Source organism: Pseudochaenichthys georgianus, chromosome 17, assembly GCF_902827115.2.
Source record: "Pseudochaenichthys georgianus chromosome 17, fPseGeo1.2, whole genome shotgun sequence".
Lineage (NCBI taxonomy): Eukaryota > Metazoa > Chordata > Actinopteri > Perciformes > Channichthyidae > Pseudochaenichthys > Pseudochaenichthys georgianus.
This window is the reverse complement of record NC_047519.1, coordinates 35,960,533-35,986,239: the sequence shown is the minus strand read 5'-3', so window position 1 is coordinate 35,986,239 and position 25,707 is coordinate 35,960,533. Positions and strand designations below refer to the sequence as shown.

Here is a 25,707-nt window from a genome sequence, read left to right as displayed (position 1 = left end):
GATATACACGTGAACATCAGCAGGACGAGGGACTCTTTTAAAGTAGAGACACTACATACTGATATACACCTGAACATCAGCAGGAGAGGACTCTTTAAAGTAGAGACACTACATACTGATATACACGTGAACATCAGCAGGAGAGGACTCTTTAAAGTAGAGACACTACATACTGATATACCCTGAACATCAGCAGGAGAGGACTCTTTTAAAGTAGAGACACTACATACTGATATACACCTGAACATCAGCAGGAGAGGACTCTTTAAAGTAGAGACACTACATACTGATATACACCTGAACATCAGCAGGAGAGGACTCTTTAAAGTAGAGACACTACATACTGATATACACCTGAACATCAGCAGGAGAGGACTCTTTAAAGTAGAGACACTACACACTGATATACACCTGAACATCAGCAGGAGAGGACTCTTTAAAGTAGAGACACTACATACTGATATACACCTGAACATCAGCAGGAGAGGACTCTTTAAAGTAGAGACACTACATACTGATATACACCTGAACATCAGCAGGAGAGGACTCTTTAAAGTAGAGACACTACATACTGATATACACCGTGACATCAGGCAGGAGAGGACTCTTTTAAAGTAGAGACACTACATACTGATATACACCGTGAACATCAGCAGGAGAGGACTCTTTAAAGTAGAGACACTACATACTGATATACACCTGAACATCAGCAGGAGAGGACTCTTTAAAGTAGAGACACTACATACTGATATACACCTGAACATCAGCAGGAGAGGACTCTTTAAAGTAGAGACACTACACTACTGATATACACCTGAACATCAGCAGGAGAGGACTCTTTAAAGTAGAGACACTACATACTGATATACACCTGAACATCAGCAGGAGAAGGACTCTTTAAAGTAGAGACACTACAAACTGATATACACCTGAACATCAGCAGGAAAGGACTCTTTAAAGTAGAGACACTACATACTGATATACACCTGAACATCAGCAGGAGAGGACTCTTAAAGTAGAGACACTACATACTGATATACACCTGAACATCAGCAGGAAGAGGACTCTTTAAAGTAGAGACACTACATACTGATATACACCTGAACATCAGCAGGAGAGGACTCTTAAAGTAGAGACACTACATACTGATATACACCTGAACATCAGCAGGAGAGGACTCTTTAAAGTAGAGACACTACATACGATATACACCCTGAACATCAGCAGTAGAGGACTCTTAAAGTAGAGACACTACTATCACTGATATACACCTGAACATCAGCAGGAGAGGACTCTTTAAAGTAGAGACACTACTATACTGATATACACCTGAACATCAGCAGGAGAGGACTCTTTAAAGTAGAGACACTACACTACTGATATACACTGAACATCAGCAGGAGAGGACTCTTTAAAGTAGAGACACTACATACTGATATACACCTGAAATCAGCAGGAGAGGACTCTTTAAAGTAGAGACACTACATACTGATATACACCTGAACATCAGCAGGAGAGGACTCTTTAAAGTAGAGACACTACATACTGATATACACCTGAACATCAGCAGGAGAGGGACTCTTTAAAGTAGAGACACTACACTACTGATTATACACCTGAACATCAGCAGGAGAGGACTCTTTAAAGTAGAGACACTCCATACTGATATACACATGAACATCAGCAGGAGAGGACTCTTTAAAGTAGAGACACTACATCATGATATACACCTGAACATCAGCAGGAGAGGACTCTTTAAAGTAGAGGACACTACATACTGACATACACCTGGACATCAGCAGGAGATGGACTCTTTAAAGTAGAGACACTACATACTGATATACACGTGAACATCAGCAGGAGGGACTCTTTAAAGTAGAGACACTACATACTGATATACACCTGAACATCAGCAGGAGAGGACTCTTTAAAGTAGAGACACTACATACTGATATACACCCTGAACATCAGCAGGAGAGACTCTTTAAAGTAGAGACCTACATACTGATATACACCTTGAACATCAGCAGGAGAGGACTCTTTAAAAGTTAGAGACACTACACACTGATATACACCTGAACATCAGCAGGAGAGGACTCTTTAAAGTAGAGACACTACATACTGATATACACCTGAAACATCAGCAGGAAAGGACTCTTAAAGTAGAGACACTACATACTGATTATACACCTGAACATCAGCAGGAGAGGACTCTTTAAAGTAGGGACACTACATACTCATATACACCTGAACATCAGCAGGAAAGGACTCTTTAAAGTAGAGACACTACATACTGATATACACCTGAACATCAGCAGGAGAGGACTCTTTAAAGTAGGGACACTACATACTCATATACACCTGAACATCAGCAGGAAAGGACTCTTTAAAGTAGAGGACACTACATACTGATATACACCTGAACATCAGCAGGAGAGGACTCTTTAAAGTAGGGACACTACATACTCATATACACCTGAACATCAGCAGGAAAGGACTCTTTAAAGTAGAGACACTACATACTGATATACACCTGAACATCAGCAGGAGAGGACTCTTTAAAGGTTTATCTGGTACTTTTAAAACAACAATGTCATATGTTCCTCGTGTTCCACTTTAACATGCCTAGTTAAACTACCGGTTCCCTTTATCCAAGTGTTTGTATTTCCTTGCACTATTTTTCACACACATATTCGTTTTACATCATGTTCACACTGAGTCAACATTTACATTTTTGACAGACTTCAAGCTACTCTACAATCCCTCCATCTGCTCGTAAGCAACGGCAGACGTATCTGGTTGGGGATCTCTGCACTAAATGCTTAAAAATAAGGTATACAAACCATGTCTAGTCATTTGTAGCTGCAGTATCCTCCTCCAGATCTCATTTTGAGTCATCAGGCTTTGCCACTGGTGTCCTATGAGAACCACACTGCTGTACTGAATCCTGCCTCCTAGCACTAACTTTTGACAGTTTTCTGGCCAATTGCTCGCCATGGCTCATTTGCCTTATTTGGTTATGGGAAACGTTCGCTTGATTATCCACCCCTGCAGCCAAACTGTGAGCCTTGGAGTCGTTTGCCGAGAACACTTGATGATTGGTTTATGATTGGCGAGGGTAGTTTGTTGTGCCACTTGTCACTGCTTCCACTTGGCCCACACTGAGAGGCTTGTGCTTAAGGGGGTCAGACAGCAGAGCTCTGCATCGGATCATTGTCCACGGTCATTAGTCTTTTGACCTTGGTGTGAACCAGCCTGTGGCGTGTATTTCTTCTATGTCTTTTAGTTTTCCGCAGATTAACCCGGCGATAAACCCTCCAGTCCTATCTTAAAGACGCTCTCCATTCACAGAAGCCCTGATAAAGACTCTCCCGCTGCACATCTGCCAGCCTGCCGTGTGATCACCTGCTCTGTGACAAACATACCCAACATTGCAGACAAATTAGACAAGAGTGCCTAGCATCTACAGCTCGGGACTCTTTCCCAGACGGATTATCCCCGGTCTTTTCAATGTTTGTTTTTCTCTCTCCTGCCATTGGAAATAATTCTACATTAAAAAAAGTACAATATCACAAGGGAAAATGCTCTGTACATTATACGGGTGTCTAATGACGTGCCCTCACAAAATTCTACCGAGTCCACTGTTTCAACCCGCAAATACAAGCCTGATTAGTTACATGGGCTGACAGTTAAGACGGTTTAATTCTCGCCGTGGCTGAAGCCGGGGGTAATTTGCGTATTCATCCAACTCTAATAACACCAATTGATATGAAGCCTTGTCCACCCCAATATCACTAAAGTGCAGCTGACGACTGATGAATAATTTAGCAACAATCTCTAAATGGCTCTGGATCGTGTTTTCTCTGTCCGTTTCTTACCGCTAGCTCTCTCTCTTACCTCCTCTCTGTATAATTTAGCTGCCGATAAGCTCTCCCTCTCCTGCATTAGTGTGCTGCACGGCTGCCAGCCGAAGGGACGGGGCCTTCGCTCTATATGTGATACACTTTCTGCCTGCCAAGCTGAGCCATTGCCGCTGCCACCGTCACTCGGCGCTGACGAGTTTGGTCGGCTGCCACGCTCCGCACCTGCCAGGCTCATAAAGAATCCCCCTGTTTCTCCGGGGCCTGAAGGCAGGATCTGCCATAATTGTTAAGGATGTCGCGATTTAGACGTTCAAGCCAAAGCTTAGACAGTTGATGGCGCCAACAAGTTGGCAGATGGTCCATTTTGTTCAGCTGATCCGTCAGCAGGGGTATTTGGGGTGTTAAGATGAATGAGTGGTTGCAATATTTCACAAGTGGCAAGAATTTATGCCGCGGTCTCAAATGTAAGCAAAAGTCAATCTGGCGCTAAATGCTCTGCTGCCGTCTCGGCCAAGAGGAGATCCAGCAGAGGAAACCTGGATGAGGAGCCTCAACAAAATGACAAGGAAGAGGATGAAGTGGACAACCTTGTCAAGTCCTTCCTCTATACAAAAACTGGAACAATTATTGCCAAGTATTTGTAGTCTAATATCTAGTCAGACATTTCTTTACACTTGAGACAGGTAACTTAAGAACAATGAGACGAAGGGTGGTTTGTATGCATCTTACGTCCCTTTATAAAGGGAAAGACACTTGAAAACGTTAAATATTTAAAAAAAACGTATTTGTTTTTTTACACGTTTATTGGAAAATCACCAACTAACATTTAGTTAGCTTATTTTGTAACACAACATTTCCTTATTCTGGTCAAATATAGTTCAAAAATAAGTTAATTTCAACATCTTATTTCAAGAAAGCTAATTTTCCTTACTAATACCTTGTTTTCATAATTTTCTTACTTTAATAACCTAAGAAGTAACAATGCAGTGACATAGGGTCTTGTTTGAATGCATCTTGAGTATCTTGTTCAGGCAAAGACTCTTTTTTCAATGTTTATTCGAAGAAATCCAGATAACATCAGAAAACAGAACATTTGTGGCTTATTTTGTAACAAAAACATTTCCTTATTCTGGAAAAATATAGTGCAAAATAAGACAAGTACATCTGATTTATCTAAATATCACATCTTATTGCAAGAAATCTTACCAAGCGAATTTTCACTTGTTCTATTCGCAGATTTTGTTACTTGTTACGAGTGAAAACACCTTATATTTCCCCTCATATTCAGTTCCCAACGGGGGCAGAAGGAGTCGGATCATGATATACTTTAAACGTGCTTCCTGAAGCTGGAGGAGCACCGCAGACCAATCATTTGTGCATGCATCCACTAGTATACGCCAGCGGCTAAATTTATGCATATTTATGACATGTGACAAAATGATGGAATGAGGCCTTTTAAAAAAAAAATGAAGATATTTTGCAGAAATTCCACTCGAACGCGTCTGCTCTTTCTCCAATGTTTCTCCTCATGTCCTGCTTCTGTATCTGCCTCAGTCTCTTGTCCGTGTGTCCTCATATCAACCCATCTATATATAGCAGGTCCCACTCTGTCGCTGTCTGTGTTACTGGAAACGAGGGCGCTCTCCGTTTTTTGAATACGAAGCTTTGTCTTGGGCAGAAGCATTAAAACCAGGCAAGGGTGGAAGAAAGCGCCATTGACAGTTTGGTCAGTGCCCCCCCTCTCTCCATTGTCTCCGAGTGCTAGACGTCAGCAAAGGACAGGAATCTGAAGAGAGGGAGGACGGGGAGCAAAAGAGTCGGGGCTTTGTTTCAGGGCCGCTGGAGTCAGACCCGGTGAAAGTGCACGAAGAGGAGAGGTGAGGGCGGGGGGGGAGCACTGGTCTGACCTCGCTGCAGGATCCCCCCCTCCTCCTCCCTCACTGTAAACACACATGTGATATTTACATATGAGCACTGATCACACACAGCTCTACAGATGGTCTTGATTTCCTGTCAGCGCCTCCATGCTGAGTGTTGATTAGCATTCCCTCTCACATCACAGAGGGTGTAATCTAACACATTTCATTCATGATGGCGTGATGCTTCAGAGTTTTTTGCAAATTCGCCCCAAGGAGCCCATTGTTTACCTACCTAATTGACCAGCTACAGGTGCCTCTCGCCTTCGTTTTGTCTGCCACTTGACAAGATGATGTGTGTCTCGATGAGGGAGGTTCACAGGAGGGGGGGGAGTTAGGGGGGGGGGGGGGTGTGGAGAGGAGGAATGGGCCGGGCTGAGGGGTGTGGTTGGGTATAAACCAGGGGACAGTGGGTTTCCTGTTGTTGTCCTGTTTTGAAGACCCGTGTCCTGGCGTCCTGACCCCTCCACTTTCTGTCTGTCTTTCTCCTCCTTCCACTCGCCTGCCCGCCTCTTCCTCGACAGACTTCTGTTCTGCAGCACCAGTCTCTCCTGAAGCCTGAAACCATGCTGACGTTTGTGGCGCTGGCGTCCGTTCTCCTCCTGGGAATAGGTAAAAGAAAGAAAATATTGAACTTGTTCTTGCTTTATTTTTTGAGTGGAAGACGCCAGAGAGTTACAGCTTTTGTCGAGGAAGATGGTGAAATGATCTTACATCTGACGTGGGGTTGAATGTGCGGTGCTTTCTTCTTCAGCGCTAACCTGAGAACTGATGATATATTTGAAAAGAATAGGGTCAAAAGGCTTGCACTGAAAAAACTCAACTTTAATTGAATGTATTATGTCAACAGATTTCACTTAACTGTATTAGGTTAGTTGAAAGCAATACTTTTAAGTTCAAAGAAAACATAATGTTCAACTTAATATTATTGCTTTCAACCAACCTAGTAATGTGAAACTTGTTGACATACATTTAAATAAAGTCAACATTTAAGTTTTTCCAGTGCAGTAGGGATTCATCGATTGAACTATTCACGCGGTTAAAACTCAAAGCGTATTGAACTAATATCTTTAACATTGATCTGTTTATTTGATTAAGGCATTCTCTGGTGTTATACTCGATGACCCGGCACTGTCCCGGTGTGCTCCTCTTATAATTGCAGGTGCCTCAAAAGCAATATTATGACTTTCAAATGGAGGCTTGAGTTCTTGAGGCTCTCTGCGCTCCCCGCCTGTCACATATTTGCAGTTTTTGTCAGAATTGTAATTGAAAATGTCAAGCGTGAGTTCATCGACTCGTTTTCTGCGCTGACCGTGTTCACTGTTGCATTAACCGCTGTGAACTTTACCCTCCGGGTGATTAAAGAAGAGAAAGCATGAAGCTCTGCGACACTTATGGGCATGTGTGTTAATGAAGCCGTGAGAATACGGTGACTCACGGCTGTAAGTGAAACTGAACAACAGGAAGATGATGTTGTTGCGGCGGTTGCAGAGGCTGCGGCGGTTGCTTGAGATGCTGAGTGCATTTTTGAGGGAAGTAAAATATTGATTCTGCAGCCAGAACCAAATGAACATCGATCAGTAGATATTATTCGAGCATAAACAGTGCAAATGATTAAGCCAACGCAATCCATATTAATGGAAACATGATGTTCCCCTTTGACTTTGAGGGACTAGCACTAATATTCCAGTGTTAATCCACATATTTACTGAGTGCTTGTCTGAATCGATGGTGGATCTGACACCTCTAAATGTGCAGTTTAACAGTGTGTGTGTGTTGGTGCATAGCTGAGTATCTGATTTAAAAGATTTCAGAGAGAAAGGTCATGTGAGTTGTGCTTTGTGTGCCTCGTGGTTAGGGTAGGAGTTGAAAAATGGTCAGAAATGTAGTGAATTACGGAGAAAACTAAGCATATTTTGATTAAAAGTATAATAGAACAAAAATCAGTCAAATTGATCCGGAAAATAGAATGACTTTTATACATAGTTGAACGGAGGGTATTCTTAGTTTTCCAATTATATATTTTTGTATTTCTTCTCCAAATACTAACCCAAAGATTTAACATAAACTGAAGACGGTTACTGAATTGCAATTATAAGATGAAGGCCTTCAAAGTTTGTACTATTTTAATGTTTTTTAATTTCCACTCATGTAGCCAATTCTGCATGAATGATTCATATATCTTCACAATTTGCTCTCAACTAAAAAAAAAAGTGTAGCAGGAAGAAATTCTGATCACATTCTGCTGCCGATTGTGGACTATGTTTTAAACCCAAAACATGTTGCTCTCCCTGAATCCTTTGCCTCGTGGTGATGTTTGTGGATGAATCCCAGGGGCGGTTCTAGGGGGGGGAAACAGGGGCCAGTGCCCCCGTAGCACTGACCCTCCAAAAAAACCAATATTACGATTTATTGGAACTAAATCAAATCAGAGACCCCGATGTACAGTGGAGATTAAACTGTTCATGACCTTATATAAAAGCAAATACTGTTTATGTTTTGTAATTAAATTGTCACTTAAAGTTACTAAAACAAATGAAAAAAACTACTGAAACAAAGGACTGTAACTTAAATGTACTAAAACTAATATATTTACAAAAACAAATACCAATTACTGTATTTTATGTTTATTTTACACAATTACTTGATACTGTCTGTCTTTTTATCCCGCTTTTATTGTACCCTCTCATGAAATAACTAACCCCAGCCCCCACAGTATAATTGGTCTAGAACCGCCACTGATGAATCCTGATGTTATGTGTCTCCAGTGCCCGAGCAGACGGAGGCCATATCGATCTACACCGGCTGGGAGCGCCACGCCCTGCTGGGCTCCGACGTCCACCTCTCCTGCTCCTTCTTCTCATGGCGCGGCACCTCCGATGACGTCACCTTCTCCTGGACGTACAGACCGGACGGATCCCGTGACAGCATCTCTGTGAGACACACACACACACACACACACACACACACACACACACACACACACACACACACACACACACACACACACACACACACACACACACACTGTAGTCTGCTCATTGTTTCAAGTTGCAAGGCTTTATTGTCATTTCAAGGTACAAGGTTCAAGGCTTTCATTGTCATGTGTACATATAGCTACAGTGTAGTTATGACAATGACATTCTTAGGTCACACTCCAACAGTGCAACACAATAAAACAGATAATAGTGCAAGTAAATAAAATAAAAATAGAATCTAATAGGAATAGTGCAGAATAGTTTATATACAAGTCATTGGAGTATTGATATAAGTTGCAAACAGATGAATGTTATGGATGTTCTTTCAAAAGTTCAGGTGTTTAACAGTCTTATGGCCTGTGGGACGAACTGTCCCTTTGTCTGGTGGTTTAGTCTGGATTTGTACATTAGCTACAGTGTAGATATGGCAATTAAAAACGTAGGTCACATGCTCCTCCAGTAGTGCAACATACGATAATTGGTGCTTATCGACAGGTTAACAAACAGAGAAACAACCTTTAAAGCAATTACAATTAGTCACACCCACTTTAAAGCTGCCTCTTATGAGATTGTCATGGGACAGATTTAAGGTGAGCTTCAAAGGGATTCATTTTTAGGCTCATTGTTCTGGTTTTACAGCTCAATCCACTGTAATGCACACATCTGCATTCAGTCGCCACAGGCCGCTGGGCTCTGCAGCAAAGCTCTGATCACTGAGAGGTAGAAGAAGTACTGTGTTTTAGTCATAGTAGTAAAACCACACGGTAAAAAATACTAGTATAAGTCCTGCCTTCAAAATATATAGTTAAAGTACAAAAAACAAATACTTGGTCAAGTTAATTTGAATCTGTAACAAAACTACAATGTGTCCTCTTAAAATGTAGTACCTCAAAAGTGTACCTAATTACAGTATTTTTTTACTTTTTTTTTATTGAGTCAGTCACAATGAGTTTACATTTATACAGTCAATATTTTATTTATTTTTTCCCCTTTCCCTCCCTCCCGGTCCTAGCTAGTAAAATAAATAACTAACTAAATAAATAAGATAGATACCTGTATAGCTAAAAGTAAAGTAATATAGAAGATAATATTAAAAGAAAATGTATAGATAACGGAATAAAGAATAGTAACAGTAATACTTGTACCCATATACTCATATGTATACCCACATGTACACATGCACATACATACACGTACCTACCTACATACATACATGTATACAAAGACAGAACAAATAAATGAAAATAAATAAATTAAAAAATTAATATAAAAAGAGACACAAGAAAAACAAAAAAAAGGAAAAAAAACAAACATACATTCGTAGTTAGTTACAGTATTTAGTAAATATACTGAGTTACTGTCCGACACTGTTCACTTTCGACTTCCTTCTCAAAGCCAAACAGCACACTGATGAGTTAGTGATGAGATGGCAGACAAAGTGGAGCATTTATTTGCTAAAGAGGCAGATTTTGAGAACAAAGAAATTGCTATTAAGAGGAAATGAAAGAGAGTCCCTTCATCTTCCCTCATGTTCCTAAATGGTGTGTTTCAAAATCAAAAAGCTGCAAATAGATATTCAAGACGAAAAAGCAAAAACATCAGAAATGTCGACTCTCCAACAATGGCCGAGTCTTCTGCCCAAAGACTTTTTTGTTTTCTCCATCTCCGCCTCTACCAGGCACGAAGAGGAACAGACACTCGTCAGAGGATGGGGGTGGGGCGATGTCACAGGGCATGGTTTCTGAGTGAAGTCCTCTAAACTATATATATATATGTGATTAATGTGCAATCACTTGAAAACTTGAATTAATATCAGGATGAATTGAAACGCGGCTGATCCGACTTTTGCTTCAGTATTGGTGGATTTCTGAGTATTTTAAGAGCGCTCTCGCAGAGCAGGATACTTGCAAATCATCAAAAAGGAATCCTGCTTTAATCCGACAACTACAGGACCGAGTCTGCAATTCCATCACACACTCGAGTGATATTCAATGCGCCCTGACGTGAGGGGACAACAGGCGCAGAAACTTTTTAATCCTCACCTTCCTCTCCCTGCCCTTATCGTCCTGCCATCTTTCTCATCTCTCTATCTCCCTCTGTCCACCTCCCTTAATCTCCTCCTCCCCAGCCTCGCCTCCTTTGTCCCTCCTCTCCTCTCTCATTATCTCCTCCCCTCACCTCCTTCGCTTTCATCCGTCTCCCGCAGTGCCCTCACTTTGAAACTAGATTTCTCGTCTTCCTCCTGCTTATCGGTTGTCGCTCGTCTCTGCGGCCGCCCGGACAGATTTACAGTTTCATATGTCTGTCTGTTTTTCTCGGAGCATTTTTGAAATGTCGCATTTGATTTCTGACATGTTCGTATCATGTCGAGAGGCCGTGGATAATTCATAGAGCCTTTTTCCACAGGCCTCGAACCTTCAGACAGACGTGAACATGTTATTGATTCATTTACTAAAATGTCAGCTAATGTTGACCTTGACCTCAGAGTCTAGGGCATGCTTCCCCTCACTTACCCCAGCCGTACGCCTCCATTCAGACTCCCCCAAAATCAATTCGCTTTTAGTTGTCTGTTATCTACCAATTAAATGTGGCTTTTTACTGAAATGATATATTGGTGGGGCTTGGCATCGAACCCAGCTTGAATCTGGAGCTGTTGGTTTCACACTAAAACAACACTTTTGTAAATACCTTACTTTAAGAAATGCATCTATGTTTCATAGAAAACCAAAACATGCAAACTTTTTACTTTTAGATCAATACTTTAGAATCGATGAAGCGGTTGTACTGTAAAAGCTTTTGCTCTCAGAGTCACAGATAATTATCTCGGAGTGTTTTAACTTCTTACAGTTCATTGCTTTTTTCCCAGCATGCAAGGGGACTGCTTTGTTTCACTCTGCACTATTCTTTAGTGTTTCAGCCGCACCGAGCGAAAGGCAGACACCGTTAGAAACCTGCCGTTAGCTCCTAACAAGACAGATAGGACCTCTCAGCAGAGCGCTAATCTAAATGTAAACTGGAAGAGGTTTTAAATGTGATCTGATTTGATTTGAAGGAGACATGTCACAGGAGAGACATCAAATACAAATATGAACCTGAAAATAAGCACAATGCATCCTCTTGAAGACGCATGTTTTAATAACCATCCTCTCCTTTCCTCTTCGTACCGTTCGAACAGTTAGGACTGGTTTTAAACTCCATTTTAAACATCCTCATGGAGCTTTCAATTAAGGAATTGTAATGATTGTATTCTAACTGTTTTTGTGTCATTGTGTTTTGGTATTTTCCCATGTATCTTTACTATATTATCATTCACGCTTGTTGATTTGTGATGTGTGACATTGGGCTATATACATACATTTGAATTGACTCATTTACGGTACACCATCCTCTATGTCAGGGGTGTCAAACTCAATTTCATCGCGGGCCACATCAGCATTATGGTTGCACTCAAAGGGCCGGTCGTAACTTTAAGACTATATAAAAGTACATATAAATATATCATAAATATAAAATAATGTATTATATTACATCATTGCCTCTGCATTGGATTATCATCGGATAGGGTAATAACTTCATAATTAACTACGTCTGAAAGCAGAAGTCTAAGGCAAGTCTCTTCAGTGCGTATGTCCCAAAATGATTTAAAAAGAAAAGCCAAATTCTGGAGAAAAAAGAAATAGAAGTGACATTTTGAAATAAAAATCTAATTCTGAGAAAAAGGAATTCTATGAAAAAATGTATATTTTGAAGAAAAAAAGGCAAATTCTGAGAAAAAAGTGGGATGCATTGTGGGACATGTAGTTTATGGGCAACGTGCTTCTGTAGCATGTAACCGTATACTAAACATATTATATTCTTTGCAAGCTCTTGTGGGGCCACATAAAATGAAGTCGCGGGCCGAATGTGGCCCCCGGGCCTTGAGTTTGACACCCCTGCTCTATGTCCTCTCCAGATCTTCCACTACACCAGTGGGCAGGCCTATGTGGACAACAAGGGCCCCTTCAGGGACCGCGTGGAGTTCGTGGGCAACCCGGGCAAACGTGACGGCTCCATCCTGATCAAGAACCTGGACTACAACGACAACGGCACCTTCACCTGCGACGCCAAGAACCCCCCCGACATCGTGGGCCGTCCCTCCAGCGTGCGGCTGCTGGTGTTTGAGACCGGTGAGGCAAACGGAAATCCCCCAGGATGTAAAGTCTAAAGTCACGTGTCTGATCTGCAGCCCTCCTCCGAGCCCATATGGCGGGCGACATGTCTTCATCGAAAGCCCACTGTTTTCAGTTGTTGTTATAATCGTTCCAAACTCTGGATTCTAATCTCAATTTGCGTCGAGCATCAGACTCGAAGTGATGACCTCAGATCCCTTCCTCGCGCCTCCCCTCCCCTCAAATGAAATCAATTACAATGTTCTTTATTTGAGATTGCTATCACTGCCTCCCTCTCACTTCTTTCACCCTTTTCCATCCCTCCCCCCATACTTCCTGTACCCCTGCTCTCACCTCTATTCTACCTTATCTCCTTCCCTTCAACCTTCATTCTACCTTTGCTCTCCTCTACTTCCATCTCTCCTTCTTGCTTTGTTTCTTCCTCTCCTGCTCTTGTTTACTGTTTCTCCGATCGTTCGTCTCGCCCTTCTTCTGCCACTATCCTTCCCTTGTATCCTCACATGCTCTGCCCTCTCTTCAAACCTCCCTTCTACCCACAGTTCCCATCCAGGCTGGAGTGATCACGGGCGCCATCATCGGGGTGGTGCTGGGCCTGCTGGTGCTCATCGTGGTCATCTACTACCTGATGAGGTTCCTGGTGGCGCGTCGAGTCTTCAGCCTCAGCGTCAGGTCAGTGTCAGCGGGGGGGTTCTGCTGCCAGGGGCTGGAAGAGAGGCCGGAGCCCATCCCTGGCACCGACACCTGCGTGGCCAAGCGGGCGTAGCTGCCAGGCCACCACATAGATTTGATTAGGCGTGTGAGCTTTTGGATTTGGACTCAGCGAGCTGGAAAGAGACGGATAATTACCTCCCATCGAGATGTAATCTAAAAACACAGTACTGCAAAGCAAGATGATTAAAAGTGGCGAGGCAGAGGCTTCTGAGTGGATTATCCACCAGATCATGAACATGATGGATCCATCATCCGGTTTTGTACCTGTCCAATCTCCTGATATCTTTAAGCCTTCCCCACCTGGGGGGCTGTGTGAGAGACAGGAGATGAAGTTGCTGCTCTCTTCATGATGGCTGCCAGGCAGTGCTGCCCTGCGACCACTGGAGGGAGAGATAGATTCGACGTCCTGACATTGTCTTTCTTTTGTCTCCTCCAGCAAACATGGCAAGAAAAAGAGAGAAGGAACACAGGCGAGACAGGCAAGTTCCCTTCTGTCCTCCCGAAAACCATCCCCTCTTTCTCCTCCTCCTCCTCTCCTGACACGCTCCATCACACAAACACACCCAGTCAAACAACAACACATGCAACAGCCCGCGTGCTGTCACATGCCGGCGCTAAATAGTCAAATGATGTCCTTTTTGGAGCGATTACAATGGCGGTCAGTTAGGCTCAGGAAACGTGTTGCCAGAAGGAATATTCACCCTTTCTGTTGCCGCGGCGCCACATAAAAGCACACGTCCAAACATGACAGTGCATAACGGCACAGCTTCGTAATCACATTCCCCCGGTGCGAGCTCAGACGTGTCCTCACACTTAGCCGGCTCCTCCTCAAAGCAACACGTCAACAAACAAATGTCATTCAAACTCTGCCCGGCGAACGCTAATAACAGTGTCTTCCTCGTCCTCTCTGGTGGCCCTCACCCTCCGTCAGCTCCCTCAGAGGGGCCGAGTAAACATCCAGAGGGCAACCTGCTACTGTGAAATGGCCGAGCGTTACTGTTGCTGCACTGAATAGGATTGTGATTTGCTTGAGCTGCTGATTTCTCTCACTGGGAGTCAAATGGGAATCTCCGGGCCTGTTATGGTCTGGGTTGTTATCAGTGGGTTTACGCTGCTGCGCGCCGAGGATTTGGGTTTGTTTTCCCCTCCTCCTCCTATTCCTCATGGGAGTGTGAGAGCCTCGAGTGGTGGATTAACCAGACATGTTGGTGGCTTGTATTCCTTTGTAAATACAAGGCACCGGGGCAAGTTGTGTTTGATTACTCTGTGGTAATGGGGGGGGTGCGGGGGTGTATTGTAATCGACTGCACGCATTTGCCGGCTGATAATGAAAGAAAGGGAAGTCATAGGATTTCATTTCAAGGCGTGTGTGTCCCCCCCCCCCCCCGCGCGAATCACAAATCTGCCTTTGAAATGAGAGCAGAGGTGGAAAGTAACTAAGTAGATTGACTCAAGTACTGTACTCAAGAACGCTTTTGAGGTACTTGTACTTAGTATTTCAAGTTTTTGCTCCACTTCTTTTCCACTACAAGTCAGAGGTAGATCATGTTATTTTACTCAATGTTTATTTAATACCTTTAGTCGTGAAATATAATTAGCACTTGTTGACGGTCTCCTCACAGTCGTTAGTTTCAAACTAGCTGCACCTTCACCAGCTTTGATAACACTTTAATGATCGATCATTATAAAACATATCAGATAGATTATTCTGAAATGGACCAATCAATGACTACTTTTGGTACTTGAAGTATATGTTGATGCGAAGGTCTTTCACTTGTAACCTACTTCTACTTTCACTTAAGATCTGCGTACTTCTTCCACCTCTGGAAACGAGTGTTGTCTGAGGCGTTGGATCAAAGGTGATTTAGCCGCAGGTATAAGCTAATGTAAAGACGCCATCTTGCCCCTGTGGCTCAACCCTGACACCTGCGAGAGCCCCCTCCTTCCTCCTATCACAACACTCCTTCTCATCTCACCCCCCCCCCCCTTTCTTTTTCTAGTGTCGTATGATTGTCAGGTTACTCTCGAGTTGCAGTCAGTTGCTCTCAAGTGCCTCCGGCGGGTGACAGTGCATATGAATAAATAACTCGCCGCCAAAAGGACGCTGGAATATTTGACAATGTTGTCATTTACAGTTACTCCTCCTGCAAGTCTTGGTTTTGGAAGACAAATATCTGAGCTCAGACTTTCTTGACTTTTATTTTTTATGATTTCCCTTTAGTTGATTCCTCCCTTGTAGCTACGCCGCACACACGGGGCTCGTGGGAGTTTACACCGCGCTCATAAGTGGTTGTTTGATCAAATAGCCCTTATTAGGAAGCTCTGCTGACACGACGCAATTCTCCATCGGCCTCCGCGTGTTCGTTACTCGCTCTTTGCTGGGCTTGCACTACAAATCTCCCAAGGGGAGAGTGAGGGAGGGAGACAGAGAGACAAAGGAACCCTGTGGTGTGTGCTACTCCCCATTAGGTGGAGTTGTGGGAGAGGAGTTTACCCGGCAGCCACACACACACACACACACACACACACACACACACACACACACACACACACACACACACACACACACACACACACACACACACACACACACACACACACACACACACACACACACACACACACACACACACACACACACACACACACACACACACACACACACACACACACACACACACACACACACACACACACACACACACACACACACACACACACACACACACACACACACTGTACTGGAATGATAATTGAGTGCACTCTGTATCGATCTGCACACACACACACACACACACACACACACACACACACACACACACACACACACACACACACACCCCTCCCATTCTTCTTTCCATCCCCCAATTGCCTCCCCCTTTCCCTTCACTCTCTCATTCACATTCCTTTCATCCTGTCCCCAGTCTCCCTCCCTCCCTCCCTCTCTTCAGTCGCATCCTCCTCCTCTCCCCTTTCTGACCATGAGAAACATCTATCTGTCTGTATTTCCCCCGCTTTCTACTTGCTCTCTCTCTCTCTCTCTCTCTCCGTCAGTCCTCCCCTCCTCTCCCCCCTCCCCTCTAGTTTCTCCCCCGTCCCTCCTCAGGTGTTCTGGGCTCTGATCAGCTTCGGTTCTGGACAGAAAAATCACTACCTCTCACTCTTCATCTACCTCTCAATCTGCCTTCCCCACTGTCTCTCTTTAGTATGCAGCGGGGGACGCAGCCACTTACCTCCCCCTATCTGCCTCCCCACTGTACCCACATTTCCTTTTGAAGTGTGTGTGCAGCGCTGTGACAAGGGGGGGGGGGGGGCTCTGCATCCTTCCTAAGCAGTGTGTTTACCCCGTCATTAGCGTGGGAGCTCTGCAATACAGCAACAACACAAAGGTGGAATGCATAATGCTAATCAGTACGATGATGTATGAGAGAGTGTAAGTATGATCGAAGGTAACAACACCGTGGCTGCAGCGCTCGCCTCGATTGGCGTCTTATCAGAGTGCTTGGGCACAGAGAATAATTAAAGATAATACATTTTCTAATGCAATCAGTGGGGGGTTATTAGTGGGAGCTAGAAGCAGCCTAGTGTGTTTCTTTTCTCCACCGTTGAGTAACCTGACCTGCATCAGAGGATGTGTTTCCGTCAGGTGGAAGAAGTACTAAGTTAAGTTAAAGTACCAGAGTGTAGGAATACTCTGTTACAAGCACAAGTCCTGCATCCAAATGTTACTCAAGTAAACGTACAAAAGTATTAGCATCAAAATATACTTAAAGTAAAAGTTGTCCAATTTCAGAATAATATGATATGTTTTATAATTATTGATGCATTTAAGTACTATCAAAGCTGGTAAAGGTGCAGCTAATGACTTAAGTTCTTCTGTAAGATATCAAATCAATGTAGTGGAGTAAAAGTACCGTACCTTTCGGACTGTAAACCGCGACTTTTCCCCCCATTTTTTCGTACAGCTAACGGCCACTAGGGAACCTCCTAAATCTATGGATTTTACAGGTGAAATTAACCACCTTAACACTATGGGCTCTATGACCGGTCCGCGCCCGCCACCTTTAAGCGGGAAAAGCTGGAGGCCGGAAAAGAGTGAGACAGGTAGCGCGCCAAAGTAAAAGTGGAACCGAGAGACAGAACGAGAGCAAGACAGACGGACAATTTAGCTGCTGCGGCTTATATGCAGGTGCGCTTTATAGTCCGAAAAGTACGGTACACAATTTACCTCTGAAATGTAGTTGAGCAGAAGTACAAGTACCTCCAAATTGTACTTAAGTACAGTACTTGATTGAGTAAACTAGTAATCTGAAGTAACTCTTCACCACAGCCCGCAGTTCAACCTGTAGAAGAGTATTACAAGTGCACAGACGTTGCATTAAGTGAGCTTTATTGTGATACTTTAAAATCTCACAGGCTAATGCAGCTATTGTAAAGTTAAGTGTTATCTTGACCTTATCTCAGATCCGTCCACTTCCTCCTGATGGATCTGTTGTGAAATGAAGCTCTACTTCCTTCCTACTCTAACTTTCATAGATTTCTTGAAGCTCTACTTCCTTCCTACTCTAACTTTCATATATTTCTTCTTCGAGACGTTTTAGACATTGAACAGACGATGTGCAGAATGGGTTAATCACACCAGAGTAACAGTAGATGAATGGAGGCTGAATGTGAGACTTAAACATATATCAAATAGCCAGTAAAGCAGCAAGGCTACAGCAATAGTGTCCCTTTATTTGGCTGTTAACTTTAATTATTCGTTTAACATCCCATATGTATGGTTTGTAAGCAAATATTTGACTTTGACAGGAAGTTCCCCTCTCTAAATGTGATGGGTTTAATGCATTGAAGTGCAGTTTTATTATTTTATGTAGAAAGTGTCTCAAATGTATAATATTTTAGGGACCCAGTATAAGTGGACAGAAAGTGTTAACAATGGGTGTCCCAGTTAAAAACACGAGTTTATTGTCAACAAAATAAGATGCAGAATCATGAAGAAGGACCTAAAGACGTAATTATCTCTTTAGACAATGTATGTACAAAAACACTCGAGTGAAAGAGATACTAGAATAATCATTAGTATGACACACGTCAGAGGTTAAAAAACATACTTTAAAGCAAGAGCAGCTTTATTCAGATATGACAAAGGAGAGATTTGAATAATGCAGATGAGGTTATGGATATAGTGTTAAATCAGTAAACAGCCTTTTGATGACTATATTGTGTTGCAAGTCAAAACTGCACACGGAATTATAGTCATTTGAATAATACTTTTACCTAAAGTGAAGCTTTAATGACTGCACACTCACCTTTATTACCCACTGAAATAAGAACGACACGAAGGGAAAATAAGAGGAAAATGCATCAACAATTAGTCGAATTTAAAGTTACCGTATAACAGCACAAGTAGTCAAATCTGGAGCTGCACAATTCATGGAAATGTTACTAAATCTGGTATGCACTAGTGCGATATTCAAATTGCAGAAAGCGCAATATTTAGCTAAAGTATGGAAATAAACGTATCTGAATGGTGGTGGAGAAAAGTCCCAGCCTACAAATATCTTTCTACATAATTAATAAAAAATCCTTGTTTGGAACAGATTGTCCTAAAATGATAATGTAATGTTTTAAAAATGATAATTTCCCCTTAATTTGCTAAATTAATGCCACAATTACAATATCAGTCAAAAATAATAGCAATTAGCAATTTTTTCCAAATCATGCAGCCCCATAAGGACCCAATCTAGGATAGTGTGTGTGTGTGTGTGTGGTGTGTGTGTGTGTGTGTGTGTGTGTGTGTGTGTGTGTGTGTGTGTGTGTGTGTGTGTGTGTGTGTGTGTGTGTGTGTGTGTGTGTGTGTGTGTGTGTGTGTGTGTGTGTGTGTGTGTGTGTGTGTGTGTGTGTGTGTGTGTGTGTGTGTGTGTGTGTGATGGATGGTCACTCAGTTGTCACAGGTGTTTTGGAGCCTGCCTGCCACTGTGTCCCATCCTAACGCACGGTTACCTGTTTTGTCACCCCCTTACAGCTCTGGACACCACCCCCCCTCACTTGCTACCCCCTCCCCTAAAAAGGACTGTCTCTCTACCTCCTCACCCTCTCCCTCTCTCTCTGTGTATCTGACTCTCCTCTCCTTCACCTAAATGGGTTTTTTCTCTCCTCTTCACACAGCTCCACCTGTTAACTCCATGTCTCATCCTCTCCACTTTAACTCACCCCCTCCCCCCTCCCCCGGGTGACAAGGCGTCCACATGTGGGACAAAGAGTATGTCTGTGCGGGACAATGGGACATGTTACTGGGATGCTAAGAGGTCGTTTAGATTTCGATAATGTCCAACTACTACATTATAAATATTATTAACACCTTAGAAACCATGCAAGTAAGTGACCTAAACATATTTTATGTATGAAAAACAAAACACCTTCTATACCAATTTGTAAATCCTTTGCCAGACTTTGTTGCTTGATTGATATCCGACACAACTAATGATGAAAGCCCTCGTTTGCTTTCTTAACAGCCATTGGATAAAAGCCAGGGTTTGACTGTCTGCATGTCGATCACAAAACGATACGATTTGTTTTGGACTCAGTTCCATATAAGATTAAAAAGCAATAATACTACATAGTACACAATAAAAGACAACAGCAAATACACACACGACTTACGCCTCATGTACACAGTTAACAACTTACGGACAATGACATATTGCACTAATCCCATGGACGACATTTAAACTACAATCAAATGCAAGACATTTTCTCAACCTGTGGGAGGCGGGACAAATGATACGACATGCTGTGCAGTCCCTCACCCAGAGAGACACCTGGTCACCCCCTCCTCTCACTGTCTCCTGTTACCCTCACGCTCCTTTCCTCCTGAAGTGACTCTCCTCCCCTGTTCTCCCCCCGACCCCCTCTCCCTCCTCCCCCACAGGGCCCCGTGCCTACCGCCGACCCCCCCAAGCTGAAGGCGGCCTCCTCGGAAAAGAAGAAGCAGGAGTCACGCAAGGATAAGAAATAGGATACGGGGAGGGGCTGGGGCCGACTGCTGCTCCAGCCCGTGTACCTGTCGCTGGCGAGGCCCAAGCATCAGCCGCAGAGAACCATAGCCAGAAAGACAGAGGGTGTGGGGGGAGGAGGGGGAGGGGAGGAGGGCCGGGTGCTGATGACCATTGATCTGGAGCTGACCCGGAAAAATGGGGAGGAGAAGTTAGCCGGTGAGGCGGGGAGAGGGAGTTCCGCCCCGCCTGGCTTCCTCTCCCGCCTCGCCGGCCAGCTCACCTTCAAAAAGTAAAAACCAATAGATGAGAGCAACACTTTTCCCTCTAGGCCCCGCCCCTCTTTTGGGTGAAAACTGTTTTAGCCAATTACACTTAAAAACATTAATAGTAGGCCTACTGCGCCTTTCTTCTTCTTCCAGGAGCCCAGTTACGATGGTCAGCAAACAATTAAAAAATCTCATTAGAGATCGATGACCAACGTCGATTTATGGTTTAATTGAAATCAATACTGGATCGATGTCCGGTCAGTCCGTCTGTGGACGAGTGGCAGGCAGCAGGCTAACACTCAAACACTATACATCAGGCACCACTAAGACGGTACAATACAGACACGATACAGAATAAATTGATTGATACGACACATCAGCTTTTGGGCATGATGAAATGATTGTTTACTGCTTGGCGGCGATTCCTTGTTTTTAACCGGAAAGTGGCGGGCCCTTCATTTTGGAGTTGCTCTCATCTATAGGGACGCAAGGGGGGAGGGGCAAGGGGGGAGGGGCCGTCGAGGATAAGAGAGTGGGAAGACGAGAGTTAAACCACAAAGCTACTTCACAACCTGAGTCAAATCATATCCGCTCTTGTCACAGGCTGATGACTGAGATCTGAGATGTGGTGATCATCTCTTCTGCCACTCGGCACCCCCAGTTTCTTTCGTCAGGTCATAAGATATGCCGTTTGAAGCGAGACCCTACGACGGCCGGGTTTGATAACAAAATCTAAAAAAGCTGCTCCCCGGGTTCTGCCTTTCTGGTTCCTTCATTGTGATCCTATCCGGCGGGAAAAAAGCTTTCTCCTCGTGCGTCCGACACGCATCACGAATGCCGAGCTGCGGGGACAAGCCAATTTGCTTTTTTCCAGAGGCGACCTATCAAACTAACTTTCTCCCCTCGACGCTGATCTCCATTATTTTCCCTCTCCAATCGCATCTCTTCCCCTTTCACTGTGAATGTTCTTGTTAATTCAAATTATAGAATTGATTTATATGCTAACTGCTCCATCCTGTTTCTCTTTCACTTCCCTTCCCTCTTTTTTTTCCTCTTTTCTCCCTCCTGTAGATAAAGGTCTGACTTCTCCATGACTGCCTTCACTCCTCTAGTCTGCGCCCTCCTTTTCTGCCCAGCCTGATGCAACCCCCATTATTTCCCATTATCTCTTCTCTTTCAAGACAGCACTGGCTATAAGACTAGTCCCACTACATCAGTGGCACCAGTGTCAAATAATGTTTTACAACGGCTGATTAAAGAGCCTGAATGCACTCATTGGGCGAACTGTAAAACTGTTTAAGGCCTAACAACGCACATAACTTCCTTAAGAGCAGCCCGAAAGACATCGCTCTGTGTTTAAGGCCCCCTGAATCCCCCCCCCCTTAATGTTTACGACTCAATCACACACCAATGCGAGTGCACTCTGCACTTCAGATGGGGGAAAAGAGAGACAGAGTGGAGTGTGATAGCGGGAGAGAGAATATGATTCCTGCTCTCAGCCGGGTCGTAGATAGAGGTTCAAGCCCTGGAGCTCGGGGTGATTCAATCCTCTCACATTTGAGCTAATGGAGGTTGTCACCGTGTCACCCGCCCTGGCTAAAGGCGGCTATTTCTGGACCTATAAGAGCGTAAGGGCTTACTGTAACAGCTGCACATTTTTCAGCCAGCAGGGGAGGGGGGTAGAGAAAAGAAAGAAGTGTTGTTTGTGTCCGTTTTGACTCGACGGGCGGCGACTGACAACCTGAAATGACGTCACGACCCGGAGGGCTGGCGGTTGTGTCCCGAGTCTGACGAAAAGGCTTTCCAGGAAGAGGTGCAGCTGCTACGCTTTCAGAGTTATTTTAGGTCCACTTAATCCTCCCGCACGTTTCTCCTCACCAACCCAGGGCTAATTATCTTAGCACTAGCTGGTGACAAGATATCTCTCTCTCCATCTCGCTCCCGGCCTCCTCTGCTGCCTTCCTTCCTTTTGTTATTCTCTCTTTATCTCCACTCCCATCTTTGGGATTCATCTCCTCCCTCCAATCCCCCTGTTTCATTCTCTCTGTCCTTACGTCTTTGGCTTCCTTTATCTCTTCCTCTTCCTGTCGCCTTTAGTGACTCTGCACCGCATTCTTCCCCGCGCAGAGAAAAGGCCTCGACACAATCCACTCGTCTCTTTAAGCCTCTCCTTATCAGACTGCCAGGCCTCCAGCTCAATGCTCTGCTCCTCTTCCTTCTCTCTTCGGTCCTTCCTCTTCTCTTTATTAAACTTGATGACGGACGTGTCTCTCCCCTCCCTCCGGCTTACCAAATGATGGACGAACGCCCTCTCACTTGCCCTTCAAAACGCCACCTCCCCCCGAGGCATGTCCCCTGCCGGTCCGCCTTCTTCCCCTTCCTTCACTGTGTTGTTTCTGCTGGTTCGAATGCCAGAACGCTCCTCCTCTGACCCTTACCGGCAAAGGACAGAAACACACGGGCAGAAATCGACCTTTAGTTCTCTCTGAGGAACTTATAATCTAGCTAGCTCTCCTTCGGTCGCAAATAGGACGCGTTTTATGTATATGTGTGTCTCGTTAAGAGTTTTAAAAGTGAGATTTGATATAAGCAAAACAAGTATGTCACCCTAAGTAAAGCACATGTAGACATTGTTTCCATGTGTACAAGAAACCACATGGAGAACATGTTTATCGAGGCAGGGAAGAAATGTATTCAATAGAATATGTTGCTATATTCCTGACCTTGTGTGTTATGGAAGGTGCTGTGTGGCTGTCTCTCTGGTGTATGTTTTATTTTGAGGCGAGAGAGAAGATGAGGGGTGGATAATGGTTTCTGTTCGCCTCAGATTCAGCCAGATGTGGCTGGGGAGGAAGGGTGCTTGCTGTGGGAGAAAGCATGAGAGGAAGAGACTTATCAGGCGTGTTAAGGCAAGCCACAAATCCATATGTATCACCACGGATCGTCTTCTCTTACCCCAGAGCTTTCTTTTAAAGGTGCTCCTTCCCCAACCCTGAGCCAAAGATGGATTGCGATCTGATGCTTGATACGCAGGGTGGATAGTGTAGATTTGAATGCTCCTTTAAAATTCATAACGGCAAAAAGGTGCTAAAATCCACATATTTATAACTGGAGATCTGTTTCACTAGTCGCTGTTTAACTGTCCAGTCACATGGGTTAGTCAGAATGTTTTTCATTAAAGCCACACAGACACCTGACATAAGACAAGTCGCATTAAAATGCCTTTTAAAAATGTTTTATATGTATTAGAACTGCATTAGTCTTATTGCACAATAACCTTCCTTTATTTAAAAAGACTGGAGCTTCTTATGTTTTTTTACATTTGTTTTAATGCTTGTGATAACTCCATACCACTAACAACTTTTGATGACTCTGTCTGTATAATACAGTATGTTGTAAAGAGAACGTAAATACAAATTAAAGCCCGAGCGCAGCTGTTATCAACAGAAGACAAAGTAAAGCTGAACATGTCTGCAGTCTTCTTTCTTTCAGCTCCAAGTCCCATGCATTGTGTAAATCTGTCACGAATGTCTCTGCCAAGACACCATTTCATGAACGTTTAAAAAGAAGAAAGTCTTCCCAAAATTAGATATCCACCTTTTGAAATATTTAAATACTCGGCTTGAAAGCAAAACTCATTACAGAATAGCACCGGCCTTATTAGCCATCCAAAGACATTTGCATACACAATAAGAACAATTTAGACGAGGGAGTACTGAAAGCTGAACATTGACCACCAGGTGTTTTTCTTTATACTCGAAAGGGAATTTCGTTTTGATATTAAACATTAAAGCTTTATCACGGGGAGAAAAATGGTCTCACCTCACCATGCCCTTTGTTATCCAACTACCAAAAAGTAATGACGATGAACGGAAAAGAAATGCTCGGTGACCATTCACAACCTTTTCGCATTTTACGGGGTTACGAAATGAGGTATAATTTTTAGAGAGGCTTATTTTTTTCTGACTTAACTGGCAGGCTGGGTTCAGTGAGAATACATAACCTTTTCAGAAACGCTCTGCTTTAAATTCAGACAGATGCATGACTCACGGTGCAACCAGTATTTATTTAATGACCACTGAACTGCTCAGAGAGGATGGCGTGTCACTTTCGATGCTATCCTTTGGAGCCGCGAGTTACCATGTGTATAATTTATGTAATTACAGCACCTTCACAAGAAAGATTGACACTTTAGGAGGTGTACATATTTGCTTTGTTGTTGAGAGCAGATGAAAATATTAACACTACTCACGTCTCGGTGTTAAGTAAGGAACAGAGATTAGCAAAGCATTAAGACTGTAGTTAAGGAAAAATAGGTCACCTGGTTTACTTAAAATATAAAAAAATATGCATAGCAGCACACCTAAAACTCAGTAGTTAACAAACTGTACCTTGTTTGTTTATTTTGTACACAGACAAAGGAAAAAATTATAATTTGAAACTTTAGTGCGAGTTATGTAAGGCTGAGTGTGCATATGTTTCTTTCCTGAGTGCAAGAATCTTTTTCAATTGTTCTTAATGAGGAATAAATGTAAATGGGCGCCAAGAGGAAAAGCACTGCACCCAGTGTCTTTTATCAAAGTGCTCTCAGTTTGTTTTGCGGTCACTCCAAACGCTTGTAGATCATTTTCAAAAAGCTCTTGGTTGTCACTGACTCTTCTATTCCAGATATACTTTGATTTGAGAAAAAAGAATGTCAAACAAATGGATAGTAGCCCAAAAAGATAATAAAAAGGCAATGTTGTTTTATAATACTGAGGTTTGAGCAGTGATACAAGGCAATTCAAAGTGCTTTACAAAAAACGA

The 25,707-nt window shown here is 43.4% G+C and overlaps 1 protein-coding gene across 3 annotated transcripts; it reads left to right on the top strand.

Moving 5' to 3' along the window:
• The first annotated feature begins 6,200 nt into the window (after positions 1–6,200).
• Positions 6,201–24,367, top strand: mpz (myelin protein zero). 3 transcript variants are annotated; one of them, XM_034104071.2, is made up of 6 exons: positions 6,201–6,391; positions 8,548–8,714; positions 12,710–12,923; positions 13,466–13,595; positions 14,074–14,116; positions 21,973–24,367. In XM_034104071.2, the coding sequence occupies exons 1-6, from the start codon at positions 6,346–6,348 to the stop codon at positions 21,982–21,984; spliced, it is 612 nt and encodes a 203-aa protein (XP_033959962.1). In that variant the 5' UTR covers positions 6,201–6,345; the 3' UTR covers positions 21,985–24,367. The 3 variants fall into 3 exon arrangements, with proteins under 3 accessions (XP_033959962.1, XP_033959960.1, XP_033959961.1); XM_034104069.2 differs by having other exon boundaries at positions 20,569–24,367; XM_034104070.2 differs by lacking the exon at positions 21,973–24,367 and adding an exon at positions 19,663–20,551.
• The last annotated feature ends 1,340 nt before the right edge of the window (positions 24,368–25,707 follow it).

Bases quoted from the DNA above. Each gene is read 5' to 3' on its own strand.
- mpz (XM_034104069.2), top strand. From the start codon at position 6,346: ATGCTGACGTTTGTGGCGCTGGCGTCCGTTCTCCTCCTGGGAATAG. The intron at 6,392-8,547 runs GTAAAAGAAAGA...ATGTGTCTCCAG, and splicing joins CGTTCTCCTCCTGGGAATAG to TGCCCGAGCAGACGGAGGCC. The intron at 14,117-20,568 runs GCAAGTTCCCTT...CCTCCCCCACAG, and splicing joins AAGGAACACAGGCGAGACAG to GGCCCCGTGCCTACCGCCGA.